The 15,114-nt window shown below is 43.8% G+C and overlaps 1 protein-coding gene across 28 annotated transcripts in view; it reads right to left on the reverse strand.

Annotated features, from left to right (window-relative positions):
• LOC700227 (butyrophilin subfamily 3 member A1) overlaps positions 1-9,085 on the reverse strand; it is a 46,492-nt gene extending 37,407 nt beyond the window's left edge. For 9 of the 28 annotated variants that reach the window (XR_013416783.1, XR_013416784.1, XR_013416782.1 and 6 more), the window contains exons 1-6: positions 8,948-9,085; positions 4,988-5,048; positions 4,771-4,915; positions 3,559-3,906; positions 1,866-2,147; positions 56-256 (exon numbers count right to left, since the gene is read on the reverse strand). Coding sequence is in view for 21 of the 28 variants with exons in the window: in XM_028847772.2 (XP_028703605.2) it covers positions 56-256; positions 1,866-2,147; positions 3,559-3,906; positions 4,771-4,855 (916 nt within the window). In the remaining 7 variants the exon portion in view is untranslated. The remainder of the gene's footprint in view (positions 1-55; positions 257-1,865; positions 2,148-3,558; positions 3,907-4,770; positions 4,916-4,987; positions 5,049-8,947) is intronic. The other 19 variants (XR_013416787.1, XM_078000846.1, XM_078000859.1 and 16 more) reach the window with 13 other exon arrangements.
• Between the last annotated feature and the right edge of the window lie 6,029 nt (positions 9,086-15,114).

Genomic DNA, 15,114 nt, shown 5'->3' on the forward strand with positions numbered 1-15,114 from the left:
TCTTTGGGCTTTGGCCTGTAAGCCAGGGGCTCAGGTAAACTCCGGGGTCAGCTACCTCTTGTGCTTTTTTCTTGCTTCACTGTGCTCCATGCCAGTTCTCTCAACTCTTGCTCTCTCTTTTTCTTTCTGAACAGAGTCTTTTTTTCCTCCTGCTGTCGCCACAGGAAGTAACCAGCTCCCCCAAGAAGCAGCAGCAAGACAGGCAGGGTCCCTGCCAGGGCAGCGATCCAGCTCTGGGCCCTCCTGAAGAACGGGCCTGTGAAGGGAAGTGCTGTGGGCCATGGGGGCCGGTGCACTCAGTCTCCCCAGACTGCAGCACCCCAGGTGTTAGCTGCTCACCCCAGGTCACGGGGCACGGAATCTATCTCACAAGGTTAAATAATCTTTCTCATCCTAAAATCTCAGAGGACAGTGAGTAAGACTTTGATAAACCTCCACTAGAGGCTGCTACTATTCCTTCTCTTGAGATGTCTGCCTCTCATGTGGAAAGTGAGTGACTAGAGAATATCATACACTTTTTTTCTAATTCAACTTTTTAATAGGTAACACATGCACATGGTTCACAAATACATGTATAAAAAGTCACACAAGTCTCCCATCCACCCAGTCCTCCCTCCCACCCTCCCTTTTTTGACTTCAAATTAGTCTACTTAATATGATGCTTAAGAACAGGAACTTTGGAGCTGGAGGCCCTGGATGTCAATGCTGGCTCCTTTAGGTGACTTGCGGTGTGACTTTAGACTAATTACTTAACCTCTCTGTTCCTACTGCCCTTCTCCTGAAGTGAGAAGGATTAAATTAAAACTTATAAAGTGCCTGACACCTAGTGGGTGTTATGACACTGCTTGTTAACTTAAAATTGTGAATAAAAATATATGCTTGTTTTTCCTCTCATTTGCACTGAAGATAGCATTCCGTACACACCACTCTGCATTTTGCTCTTTCTGTGCAAAGTTAATCTTGGAGGTTTTTCTTCTTCAGTATAGAGAGAATTCTCTCTTTTTTCTTTCACACTTGAGTGGTATCCATTGCATGCAGTGAACATCTGCATAGTTTCCAACCTTGTGCAGTTATAATCAGTGCTATAAAAAATAACTTTTTACCTGGATCATCTCACACAAATGCAAGTTTATCTACCAAATCAATTCCCAGAAGCAGAATTTTGGATTACTAAAGATGTAGTTTGGATATTGTTATGTAGTCCCCAATAGAGGTTGTGCTAATGCACACCAAAAATACAAGTCATCCCTGCATATGCCTAGGAGTCACAGTCTTCCTACATTCCTGCCATAACCATGTGTTATCAACCAACAGATGTTTGTTTTGATTTTTGCCAATACCATAAGTGAAAAATGATTCAGTATGTTTCTCTAATGAGTGAGAATGAGCACTCATTGGTGGGTTATTTCCTTTTCTGTAAATTAAACAATGTATGACCTTTGTTAAAATGTTTTACTCAGTTTTTAAAATCTTCTGTCTCAAGGAGATTAGCTCTTTCTCTATGATATGGGTTTGTAAATATATATATACACACACACACACATATATATATACACACACACATACATACATGTTTTCCCTTTCTGTCATTTGACTTTACATAAGCAGCTTATCTTAACAATTATTCCCCAATTCCCATTGCCTGTCACATTTTCTGGCAGACAGAAAATGTTCAGTAAATGTTTGTGTCATGAACAGCTTTATGGAGGAGAGAAGCTCCCCTGGTGCAAGGAGGAGTCTCCAAGTCCGTGCTTTGGGCCTTATATTCAGTGCAGAGACCCAGGTTGACTGCAGACACTAACACCTCCCCCTTCATTCAACTGCCACAGCTCAGTTCAGAAAATCTGAGGCAAGCAGGTACTGACCTGCGATGGAAATGCTGGTTGTCTTTTCCAGACCGAGGAGGGAACTTCTGATGGTACAGGAAACACCCTCCCCAGAGCTGCCTCTCAGGATCACGGATGCTGCTACTGCATACAGGCCCACTCCATCTACAAACACAGGTGCTTCCACAGCCGGGATGTTCTCTCCCTTGTCGTTGCTCCACCGTATTTGGGGTTGGGGGTACCAGCCAGTGGACCTGCACTCCAGATGGATCCCTCCATCCTCATAACCCTTCACGTCAATGTGAAGATCAGAACCCAGTGCTGTGGAAGGATGAATCAACCTAAATTCTTGAGAGCTCCTATGTCATGGAGGGTCTCAAAAGGAATCAGGGCACGCTCACATTCCGTAATTCAAGAAGAATTTCATTTCAGAGCTGCTTACAAAAGTGTGGTCCTGGTGAGGAGAAAGCTACATGAATGAGTGCAGTATCCCAGGGTCAGTGACAGTGGGGCTATTCCCACCCACTCCAGTTACCAGAGGGAGAAGGAGAGGGAGCTGTTTTGAAGACATAAAAGAAGATATTTATGCATTGAGGACTTTCTTGAGAGGGACAGTGACCTTCAGCAAGGCAATGCAGTCAGGCCGAGGGTACCTTGCAGGAAGGAAGCCAGGGAATAAGCACCCAGACCTCTATTTTCTCTCCCTCCCTTCTGCATCTGCTACAGATCCCTACTGACCAAACCCTTAAACAGAAGCCACAGGGAAAAGGATTGCACTGAGAAAGAAAAGGGCAGCCCCCTCATCTGGAAGCAACAACAGGATTCAGTGTCCTCCTGTTGAACAAAAGGGATTTCACAGAACACCAGCATCAGATGATGGCACTTTGTGACTATGATGGATCATGGGAAAAACAAGACCACCCCACATCCTGTGTGAGCATAGAGAAAAACATGAACACTGTGCAAACCACAGCAATGACCAAACATCCCCCATCGACAATCAAGGATTGCTGTCCCTTCATCAATTACAGCTTCAGTCTCACCCTAGTCTCCTTCTTCCTAGATAAGATTAAGGTTCTCACTCATAGAATCAACCTGTGCACACCTTCCTGACAACATCTCATCCAGAGCAGAGGCTGAAGTCTATAAACCCTCCTCCCAAATCCCCTAACACAAGCCCAAATTACATACTAAGTCGGCTCTAACAGCTTCTCACTGAGACTCCGCCACAGCTCCCCATGATGTGTGTTCTTCCTCAATGCAACAAGTAAGAAACACAGCTCCCATGACTACAGGTATATTCTAGGGTCATTGGCTCGAGAACATTGGCAGCAGATACAGTCCCAAAAGCCCAGTCTTCTAGGGCCCACAATAGCATGTACCTAGTGGGGCCACAGAAGCCACCTGGTACACAACTATACACGAATGACTGTGTGCCTCTCACTGAAGAGATGATTTCTTATGCTTCCTATCCCTCCTCCCTCACTTCGCTTATTTCTCTGGTGGCCAGCAGAAGGGATTTCATTACTTGAGCATGTAGGGCACAGCAGGAATTCTTCCTAAAGGAAAACCTGTGTCTTTCTTAAAGGCCTCAGACAAGCTAAGTTGGAAGGCAGTGCAGGCAATTGCTAGTGAGCAGCCAGGGGTGTCTGCAGTGCTTTTGCAAGAGGGACTCTGCATCTGCTCTAGATCCTACAGAGAAGTGTTCTCAGAACAAAACCTGGAGGCTCACCTGCAACCTTCAGCTCCACCAGGGCTTTTTCATAGAAGTCGCCATCTTGGAAATAACACAAGTACTTTCCACTGTCAGAGGCTGTGACGTTGTGTATTCGGAGAGCAGCCTTCCCTGCAGTGATGCCATCCCGTAGAATCGAAGTTCTCCCTCGATACGCTGCACTCTGCCTGTCTTCCACTTCCTTTCCATCTGCATACACGTTCACCACCTGCCTTAGGTTGGAACTCACCCACCTCAGCTCCATGGTCTCTGCGCTCATGGTTGGGAATAGGTGACAGGGCAGATCAGCATCTTCACCTACCATGGCCAGGATGGGCCCAGGCGGTCCAACCACAGCAAACTGAGCTGTTGGCACAAGGGGGAGGATCTGTCAGAGGGTATTGGAGTTGGGGTCAGGAGAGGAAGGGTGCTTCTCAGACAGGGAAGGCGAGATACCAAGAATCTAGGGGGAGGCTGGGCGTGGTGGCTCATGCCTATAATCCCAGCACTTTGGGAGGCCGAGGAGGGCTGATCACAAAGTCAGGAGACCGTGGTGAAACCCCACCTCCACTAAAAAATAAAAAAAAAGAGGCTGGGCGCTGTGGCTCAAGCCTGTAATCCCAGCACTTTGGGAGGCCAAGATGGGTGGATCACGAGGTCAGGAGATCGAGACCATCCTGGCTAACACGGTGAAACCCCGTCCTACTAAAAAAATACAAAAAACTAGCCAGGCGAGGTGGCGGGTGCCTGTAGTCCCAGCTACTTGGGAGGCTGAGGCAGGAGAATGGCGTGAACCCGAGAGGAGGAGCTTGCAGTGAGCTGAGATCCGGCCACTGCACTCCAGCCTGGGTGACAGAGCAAGACTCCATCTCAAAAAAAAAAAAAAAAAAAGATTTAGCCGGGTGCGTTGGCTGACACCTGCAGTCCCAGCTACTCAGAAGGCTGAGGCAGGAAAATGGCGCGAACCCGAGAGGCGGCGCTTGCAGTGAGCTGAGATCGCGCCACTGCACTCCAGACTGGGTGACAGAGTGAGACTCTATCTCAAAAAAAAAAAAAAAAAAAAGAATCTAGAGGGGGAAACCAATCTTAACAGAAGCACCATTTGTCTCTTAGTGACACGTGAACCCTCAGGTCAGGATGGACTTCAGGTATGGGAAGGAGTCAAAAGTCCTATGAGGACATAATCAGGTAATTGTCTGCTTCAGAAACAAGTGTGGAATCATTCCCTACCTGAGTGAGGCATGAGCAGCTGAAGCAAAAGGACGCAGACATGAAAGCTGAGAAGAAGGAAGGCCAGGAAATTTCCCATTTTCATTCATGCTTCATATCTGGAGACACCAGAAGGTGGGGGGTAGACTCTATGACCTGGAAGAAGCTATAGAATTCCAGATGGAAACCTCCACTTCCCTACAGTTAACTCAAGTATGGTGACCGAAGAAGATCTTACCTCTGCCAAAGATTTCTGTCCTTTAGTGTCTTTACGTTTGAGTCCCAACATTGAAAACCACCTGCAAAAACATGTCTATGTGAAATGCACATCAGTTATTCGATCATAAAATCCTCACTCTACTGTTTGACAATATTCAGAATCCTATGACTTCCCCAAACTTCCCCTGCCAAGTCCAACCTACCACAATCCCCTCTGATTCATGCAGGACCCTCTTCGTTGGGCTCCCTGGTTCTACCAGGGTCCACTACTGTGGGTGTCCAACACTGTGGACTCCTCAAAGCCCCAACTCTTGGCCATCACCATGGTCAAGTCATGGACCAGTGGACTCCTGGTGGGATTCAGGAAGACTGCCTGGTGGGGGACCTGAAGTCTGTCAGGGGCTGAACCCACCACATTTAATCCAAGGCTAGTGATCAGACAGCTGCTAATAAGACCAGGCCTTACTTATCTTTTCTTTCTTACCTTCATAAAGTCATTCAACAAATATTTACTGAGCACCCACAAGGGGCCAGGCCCACGATATAAGGTTTAGGGACACAAAGAGGATAAGCAATACGTAAAGGCTCTAAGATTCACAAGCTATTTGGTCTCAGACATGGGACAAAACCATTGGAACTTTATTTACTCATACAATATCATGAAGTGTGAAACTTAGAATGTGCACAATTGGCCCAGCAATTCCACTTCCTGATGTCTAGTCCAGCAAAGTACTTGCATGGGTGCAGAGAGAAGCCTCTGTGAGAATGACACTGCAGCACTATTTTTAAAGTATAAAAGTGGTAACCAACTGAACCAGCCACCCAACAGGAGACTGCTTAGAGGAATGATGGCTCATCCCTCAGAAGGAATTCAATGCAGCAGGTAAAAAGAGTTGATTTATTGTCATGAACCTAGATAATGGAGACACTCTAAGTGATCAAAAAGCATGTTGCAGAACTATACTAAAGATTCAATTGAAAAACAAAAGCAAAGCTATACATTTCTGCATAACTGTTTATGTAAATGCCTGAAAAACTCTCAAAAGATGCATGCTAATCTGAAGATCAGAGGCTAGTGAGTGAAAGGACTCTTGGCCTTTTGCTCCCTTTACTTTGAAAATATTGGAATGCTTTAAATGTAAAACTTTTCATGTATTACTTAACGATAATTATTATGAGTTACGATAGTGACAGGAACATATTAGCTGCTCCGTAAATACTAACTCCTCAACAGTTTCTTCCAAAACAAAGGAGCATGAGGCCTGCAGCCATAATCTCTCTCGCAGTTGGCCTGGGAGTGGCCTCTGTGAACAAGATCTGCAGAGGGAGGTGGGCAGGGATGTAAAGGAAACAAGGGAACAGAGATCTGAGCAGCCGGCCATGCTCCACACCTGCCTGGATCTTGCAACCAACCAGAGCAAACATTGCATTTCACCACATCTTTTGCTTCTGGAAACTGCTCTTTATGTTGCTATAGAGGGGGTATCATTTTTATTATCATTTTCTCTGAGTTAACACGTTCTCTGCTGTCCTTAGAGTGAGATATACCTTTTTCTTCTTCTTTTTTTTTTTTTTTTTGAGACGGAGTCTTGCTCTGTTGCCCAGGCTGGAGTGCAGTGGCCGGATCTCAGCTCACTGCAAGCTCCGCCTTCCAGGTTTACGCCATTCTCCTGCCTCAGCCTCCCGAGTAGCTGGGACTACAGGTGCCCGCCACCTCGCCCGGCTAGTTTTTTTTTTGTATTTTTTAGTAGAGACGGGGTTTCACCGTGTTAGTCAGGATGGTCTTGATCTCCTGACCTCGTGATCCGCCCATCTCGGCTTCCCAAAGTGCTGGGATTACAGGTTTGAGCCACCGCGCCCGGCCCATTTTTCTTCTTCCTAAAGGATATTTATTTTTTTTCCTGATTATAGTCAATATTGCAAATGAAAAAAAGCATAAAGGAATACAAGTTTAAGCAGTGGTGCATGTCTGTAATCCTTGCAATTTGGGAGGTCGAGGTGGGAGGAACCCTGGAGCCCAGGAATTCAAGAACAGCCTGGTCAACATAATGAAACCCCATCTCTACAAATCAATCAATAAATAAAATGTCTATAGTAGTAGTCATATACTTTGGTAGTGAAAACATAAATATTTCTCAAAGTATTTTGACTATGTATATATCAAGGACCTTAAAAAAGTTATATGCTTTACTAAGGAACGGCTATTAAAGAAAACAAAAAAGTTGTATACTTTGACCCAAAAGTTCCACTTTTAGGAATTAGTATTGAAGAAAAAGAAAATCAGGAACTAAGACAAAAATTTATGTTTTAGGCTGTTCAATATAGTAAAATCTACAATAGCCAAATGCAGAAAAGAGAAATAGCCCAAACTAGGGAAATGTTAAAAAATATTTGTAAAGGCCGGGTGTGGTGGCTCACGCCTGTAATCCCAGCACTTTGGGAGGCTGATGCAGGCAGATCACCTGAGGTCAGGAGTTTGAGACCAGCCTAGACAACATGGCAAAATTCTGTCTCTACTAAAAATACAAAAAGTAGCTGGGCATGGTGGCATGCACCTGTAATCCCAGCTACCCAGGAGGCTGAGACAGGAGAATCGCTGGAACCTGGGAAACAGGCTGCAGTGAACTGAGAATGCACCACTGCGCTCCAGCCTGGGCAACAGAGCAAGACTCCATCTCAAAAAAAAAAATTGTATATTCATACAATGAAATAGGTTGTATCCATAGGTTTTGGGGAAATGATGAATAAAAGGAAAAACACATACTGTTCCTAAAAGATACAAAACAAGGTGTAATGTGTGGCTCTAACGTTGTTAAAATTATAAATAATTGCCCTTCGTTACAAACACAACTCCTAAAGGCTTTTTGGAAATCTCTTTTATGACTGAAACATGCATTTTTTGTCTATCCCCCGCCTGTTGTATATGTATGCTGGTTCAGACTTTTCTATATTTTTAATATTTCTGAAATGAACAGATTTACATATGAATGTAAAAGGGACATCTCTTTTTAGAAATTCTTAGAATAGATGCCTTGAGTTGGCCAGAACAGATTTTAAAGATTTTTTGCCTTTTTGTGACCACAATAAATTCTTAAGAACATGCAATTAGAATATTTTTTGACCAAATCCCAAACTCTGCAGGTCTTTATTCTTTGCACTACTTCTCCCCTTTCCGTGTGTCCACATGTGTGCGTGTGCACCCCCTCAGCTACCCAGGAGACTGTGGCAGGAGAATCGCTGGAACCTGGGAAACAGGCTGCAATGAGCTGAGAATGCACCACCGCACTCCAGCCTGGGTCACAGAGCAAGACTCCATCTCAAAACAAACAAAATGCATATTCATACAATGAAATAGATTGTATCCGTTGGATAGCATTCTTTAGGTTTTGGGGAAATGATGAGTAAAAGGAAAAACACATACTGTTTCTAAAAGATACAAAACAAGGTGTAATGTATGGATCTAACATTGTTAAAATTATCAATAATTGCCCTTCATTAAAAACACGATTCCTAAAGGCTGCATGGAAATCTCTTTTATGATTGAACCATGCATTGTCTGTTTATCCCCTGCCTGTTGTATATGTATGCTGGTTCAGATATTTTCTGTATTTTTAATATTTCTGTAACGGACAAATTTACATATGAATCTATAAGGGACATGTCTTTTTAGAATCTCTTAGAATACATGCCTTGAGTTGGCCAGAGCAGGTTTTAAAGATTGTTTGCCCTTTTCTGACCACAATACGTTGTTAAGAACATGCAATTGGACTATTTCTTCACGAAACCCCAACCTCTGCAGGTCTTTATTCTTTACACTACTTCTCCCCTTTCCGTGTGTCCACATGTGTGTGTGCACACTCCCTCAGCCACATACCCCTTTCTTTGGGCAAGTACTCTCCCTGCATGCCCACTCTCGGCGATTCAGCCCGTGTCCTCCCAGGCATTGTAGCCCAGGCTCTAATCAACTTCCCCCGCTTACCTCTCAACATTCCCCTCTGAAAATCACAACCCACCGAAGAAAGGCGGTTAATAGTTCTCCATTCTTTCTATTATGGTTGAATCTCCACTTGGAAGAAAACAAAAGGAAAGCAGAGGCTGTCTGGTCATTGTGAGGAATAATCATCTCTTTTTGGAAGAATTAGTTTTTTGATTGGCTTAGAGGTGATGTTTCTCATCAGTTGCTGGGCAGAAACTACTGAGGAAGGTTGAAATGAAAACTGAAAGTATATTGGATTGTACACATTGAAGAAAAATTCCAGCCCTATCTCCCTTAGTGTTTACGTTTCTCTCTTTCATTCTTGCGTGTACATGTATATAAGTATTTCTATATATTTACTTATGTCTTTTTTCATAATAGAAATATTAGCAGTACAAAATGGGAAAAGATTTTAATGTGGCAAAGAGAGAAAGATGTGCACTAATTAAAATGCTATTGGGGCAGTTTGCTAACATTTGCTTGCATGAATATGGGTACATGCAGGAAGAGGAGACTTTACTAGAGTCAAATAAACGTATAAATGGAAAGAAAACGAGACACAATGCACTTTTTTTTTTTTTTGAAAGGGAGTGTCACTCTGTCACCCACGTTGGAGTGCAGTGGCAGGATCCCGGCTCACTGCAACCTCTGCCTCCTGGGTTCAAGCAATTCTACTGCCTCAGCTCCCTAATAACTGGGATTACAGGTGCTCACCACCATGCCCAGTTACTTTTTGTATTTTTAGTAGAGATGGGGTTTTGCCATGTTGGCCAGGCTGGTCTTGAACTCCTGAGCTCAAGTGATCCTCCTGCCTCAGATCCCAAAGTGCTAGGATTACAGGCTTGAGCCACCGCACCCGGCCAACAGTGCACATTTTTAAGTACTTCCAGCATCCAGGCATAGGATCTGTTAATAAATAATATAATTTTTCTGGTTTCCAAAGGCAGTGCTGCTTGACATGTTTTACCTTTTTCAGCAAATTTTTAGTGCAGGTGTTTCTGAGCATCTCCATTCACCTTCAGCTCCTGGTTTGTGCTACATTGTATTTTCCTGTGTATTTGTTTCTCATGCTGCCAGTGGAGTACACATTCTTTGAGGCTGGACTCTAGACAAACTGTGAATACTGTCTCTGTAAGATGTCTGTGAAGCAAATTGGTTCTTCCTGTGGTCTAGGACCTCAAAACACACTTTCCGGGATTTCAAGTCAATGATCAAAGTTCCTAAGGCTAAGATGTGACTGCGGCTAGTGGAATTTAATTACATTGCAACAGTTTGAATTTAGACTGTGTGGCATCTGGTTGAGAAGGCTGGTCGCTTCTGGATCATGCATTTCCTGTTTCTTCTTGGTGATAAGACCTAATTTTCTTAGGTACAGCAACGTGCTGTTTCATCTCATAGATAGCAGAGGCCAAGGGACTAAGTTGGAACCAGTGGTTTGTAGGTGACAGTTGTGGTCTTGTGCTTCTCCCAGAGAACCTTCAAAGGATGGACCAAAATAGCTGGGAGTGTGAGGGTACACTCTCCATACTTCCTCTTCCTCTTGCCTACAAGGTAGACTTTTGACCTGGAGGTGCAGCAGCCCTCCTGGGACCATGAGGCAACCTTGAAGTTGGAAGCCACATGTAGAGACAGCAGAGAATGAAGTCAGAAGCAGTCTGGGGCATGAATGACATCTCTGAGGTGCCAGATCAGCCCTGGACTGCCACCACCTGAATTCATTTTACGTGAAAACAAAAAACAAAAAAAACCAAGGAAACCCTTGTTTTGTTTAGGCCAGTGGTATTTCTGGTCTCTGTTATCAGGAGCAGAAGTACAAATTTTTTTCCTCTCCCTTTTTCCTCCTCAACAGTTTATCATAAAATTTCTAAAACATATAGCAAAGGTGAAAGAATTTTCAGTGAATACCAATTACCTACCATATAAATTATATTGATAGAGCTAATATTTTACTAAACTTTCTTACTTTATTATAATATTCCATATCTCTATTAATTCCCTATCCATCCATTATCCTTATTTATTTGTTCATTTGCTTCTTTTTTTTTTTTTTTTTTTGAGATGGAATCTTGCTGTTTCTCCCAGGCTAGCATGCAGTGGCATGCTGTTGGCTCACTGTAATGTCTGCCTCACAGTTTCAAGCAATTCTCCTACCTCAGCCTCCCGAGTAGCTGGGATCACAGGCACCTGCCACTATACTCAGCTAATTTTTGTATTTTTAGTAGATGGGGTTTTGCCATGTTGGCCAGGCTGGTCTTGAACTCCTGACCTCGGGTGATCTGCCTGCCTCTGCCTCCCAAAGTGCTGGGTTTTCAGGGGTGAGCTACTGCACCTCATTTACTTATTTTTAAATTCATAGTCTATCAGAAGCTGTGTTGCTTGAAATTATGTCAGTGAGAACGATCACCCACCCTTGCCTGAAGGATCCAAATCACTTTGACACAAAGAAGCAGCTGAGGTGCTAAACTTCAGATTAGGAGTTTCTGGGCCCAATAATTCATATCTCTCAAGTTTGTAATTTCCAAAGTATCAGGCTCCTTGCTCCATTTCTCATACAGTTCTTCACACAGAACTCTGGGAAAGAAGTCTTGTGAAAGAAATGGATGTGAAATGGGGCAGAAATGAATTCAGTGACTCAACAAAGTTTTACTGAGAATCTATCATCTAGTAGGTCTCAGGCACTGAAGTTCAAAATTAGTGAGTAGAGGTTGCATAATGGAGTGGATAAGAGCACTAATTCTCAAGCCAGGTGGCCTGCATGACCTTGGGCCAGTTACCTAACTTCTCTGTACCTCAGTTTCCCTATCTGTAAAATAACAGTACCTGACTTTTAGGGTTGCTGTTGTGAGGATGGAATGAGATAATGCATGCAGTTTGGTAACAACAGTGTATCAAAAACAGTAAGTCACAAGAATGTATGCTTAGTAAAATTGTACTCAGCTCTCCTTCAAGACCTAGGCCCTTGATGCTATCTTCTCTTTGTCTTTTACAAGATCTAGTGCAGTGTCCTGCATGCAATAGGTGTGGCAAAATGCCAAGAAATCTGTCTCCTTTATTTAGTTAGTCTCATCAACAAATGTCCATTTCTCATGGTTATTATGCCACCTCTTGTTGCCATTAAGAACTCTCATGAACACACATTTTCTTTATGCTGTATCTAGATACCTGTCAGCACGTCCAAGGCACACTGCCTTACTATGTACTGTCGCTAGGTTTTGTTTTGTTTTGTTTTCTATCTTTATCTGTTCTCATTCACAACTCATTAGCCCTGGAATCCAAAGCCAGTTAACTAATTACTCAAGGTCTCTATTCATTTGTCTGTAGGGTAGAAATGAGATCTGTTCCATAAGTTATTTAAGGAACAGTTAGCACAGGCCCTGCAAGTAGTAACCCTCGATGAATTTCATTGCCTTCCTTTCTGAAAGGTTCAATTCTGATCCCTGCATTGATGACTCCTAAATCCACTTCCCCTGGAGATAACATCAACAGATGTCTGCTGTGGAGTTGGACTTTTAGTGTGAAGATGAAGGGAAAATCTCCGAAAAGTTTGACATGAGAAAATATGTACGGTTGAAACATAAGTGAGGTAGGTGCGGGGAAGATGGGAGGTAGGGGGCGCCATTTACATTGTATGCTATGGGATGATGCCTGCTGGGGTTGCACAATATATCCTGTCCTCATCGGTGGGCCAGATGTTAGGAGATAGGGAGACCAGGAAGGAAGCTACTGTGACACTCTAGGCAAGAAATGATGACTGCTTGGAGATGGGGGATAGGAGACTTTATTGATTACTAACGTTAATACTAGGAAATACTTACATAGAACCTGCTACAATGCTGGTATTGTGCTTAGAGATTTACATGTATTAGTAAGACTCACAACAACCCTAAGAGGTAGAAACCTTATTTCCTACATTTAATAGATATAAAATCTGAGGTCCAGAGAGGTTAAATAACTCCGCAAGGTCACGTGAGTAATTTCTTTCTAAGCTGGGCTTTGAGTTCAGGCTGTCTTACTCCAGAGTCTGTGCTCAAACCACTGAGCTGGACTACTGAAAGGAAGTACAAATAGCAGGACTTGGCTATCAGTCAGATGTGGTGGGTAAAAGAGAGCAAGAGAAGGCTAAAATGACTCTTAGGTGGTGTCGCTCCTTCAGATAATAATGGGTAGGCAGGGCTGATGGGAATTTAGTTTTGGACACACTCATTGTGAAATGCTAGTGGGCACTGAGTTCAGGGAATGTGTGGGGCTGGAGACAGAAATTCAAGTGCCGGTGGGGTCTGGTTATGGGGTAGAGCTTTGAAAACGAATTAGACCTTGCAAGAGCATATGTGGTGTGAAAAGAGAAGCCAGGACCAAAGCCTAAGGAATTTCAGCAGTTCTGGAGCAAGTGGAGCAAGAACTCTGAGAAGGATCTCCCTAGGAGTAGGGAAAGACCAAGAAGAGAGCCCTGGGGATTGATGAGGCAGATACCACATAGGCAGGAACACCTACTCAGGCAGGTCTATGAAGAACTCAGGGTTGTCCATAAAGAAAGGGCAGAAGTGTACAATGACTAGCAAGGCCCAGTGTCTCACAACTATAATCCCAGCACTGTGGGAGGCTAAGGCAGGAGGATCGCTTGAGCCCAGGAGATCAAGGCAGCACTCAGCTATGATCACACCACTGAACTCTAGCCTGGGTGATGGAGCAAGATCCTGTCTCTCTAAAAAGGGAAGCACAGGGGTGGCAGGGGAAAATAGAAATGTATAACGGATTTAATGGTTGGGAAACCATTAGAAACTGATAGAAACAATGCTTACGGGCCGAGAGTAGTGAATCTCTCCTGTAATGTAGCACTTTAGGAGACTGAGGCGGGCAAGTCACCTAAGGTCAGGAGTTCAAGACCAGTCAGGCCAACATGGCAAAACCCTGCTCTACTAAAAGCACAAAAATTAGCTGGGCATGGTAGCACAGGCCTGTAATTCCAGCTACTCAGGAGGCTGAGTCAGGGGAATTGCTTGAACCTAGGAGGCAGAAGTTGCAGTGAACCAAGATCACGCTGCTGCACTCCAGCCTGGACAACAGAGCAAAAGACTGCCTCAAAAAAAAAAAAAAAAAAAAAAAGAAAGAAAGAAAGAAAAAAAAAATGTTTTTGGTGTGGTACAGCAGTGGCCATCATCATGGCAGACAGTGTCTGATGGCCATGTATGTGTTCTTTTTCTGAGACTTTGCTTGTATGGAAGTAGAGACCTAGAGAGAGGCTAGCACAGTTGTATTGCCCAGGGAAAGGGGATGCACGGCAGGAAGAACCTTGAGTTTCTTATATGGTGTAGCCAACAGAGTCTGGAGTGGACCCCTTATGATTACTTTTTTTGCAGTTTGCAGCCTGTACTTTCCCTGAGTTTGAGCTGAACCTGTGGCTTGCTGCTAACCAATAAAATATGGCAAAACTGATGGGATGTCCCTTCGATGACTACATTATGTAGTATAAGACTCTGTCTTGCTAGCTGACCCACTCTAGAGGCTCTATCTTCCTAGCTGGCTATGAAGAGGAAAGTAGTCATCATGGGAAATCTACACAGCAGGGAGCTGAGGAGGCCTGTAGGAGCTGAGAGCAGCCTCCAGCTTCAGCCTGCAGGGAGTTGGGGCTTTCAGTCCTACAACTGTAAAGAAATGAACTCTGTTAACAACCTGAGTGATCTGCTTCAGCCTGCAGGGAGTTGGGGCTTTCAGTCCTACAACTGTAAAGAAATGAACTCTGTTAACAACCTGAGTGATCTGAAAAGAGGACTCTCCCACAGTCGAGGCTCTAGATGAGGCTACGGCCTGGCCAACACCTTGACTTTTGCTCTGTGAAGTTCTGAGCAGAGAAGCTCACTAAGTTCTGCCTGGACTTCTAACCCATAGAAACTAAAATGATAAATGTGTGCTGTTTTAAACCACTAAGTTTGTGGTAATTTGTTATGCAGCAATAGATCACTAATGCATTAAAGTGAAACAGGCAGTGGCAGCAAACATGAAGATAAAGAAGATAAAGAGAATAACTTGTGTTTACAGCCCTGACCTGTTGCCTGGACTACATATTTATTATTGACTGGCCTACTCTTCATCTCCACAGGAATCTCTAGTAAGCTCCTCCACCTGAACATATCCAAAACTGACCTTTGGATTCTATGCTGGCTCCTCCCCTG

This window comes from Macaca mulatta, chromosome 4 (genome assembly GCF_049350105.2).
Source record: "Macaca mulatta isolate MMU2019108-1 chromosome 4, T2T-MMU8v2.0, whole genome shotgun sequence".
Taxonomy (NCBI): domain Eukaryota; kingdom Metazoa; phylum Chordata; class Mammalia; order Primates; family Cercopithecidae; genus Macaca; species Macaca mulatta.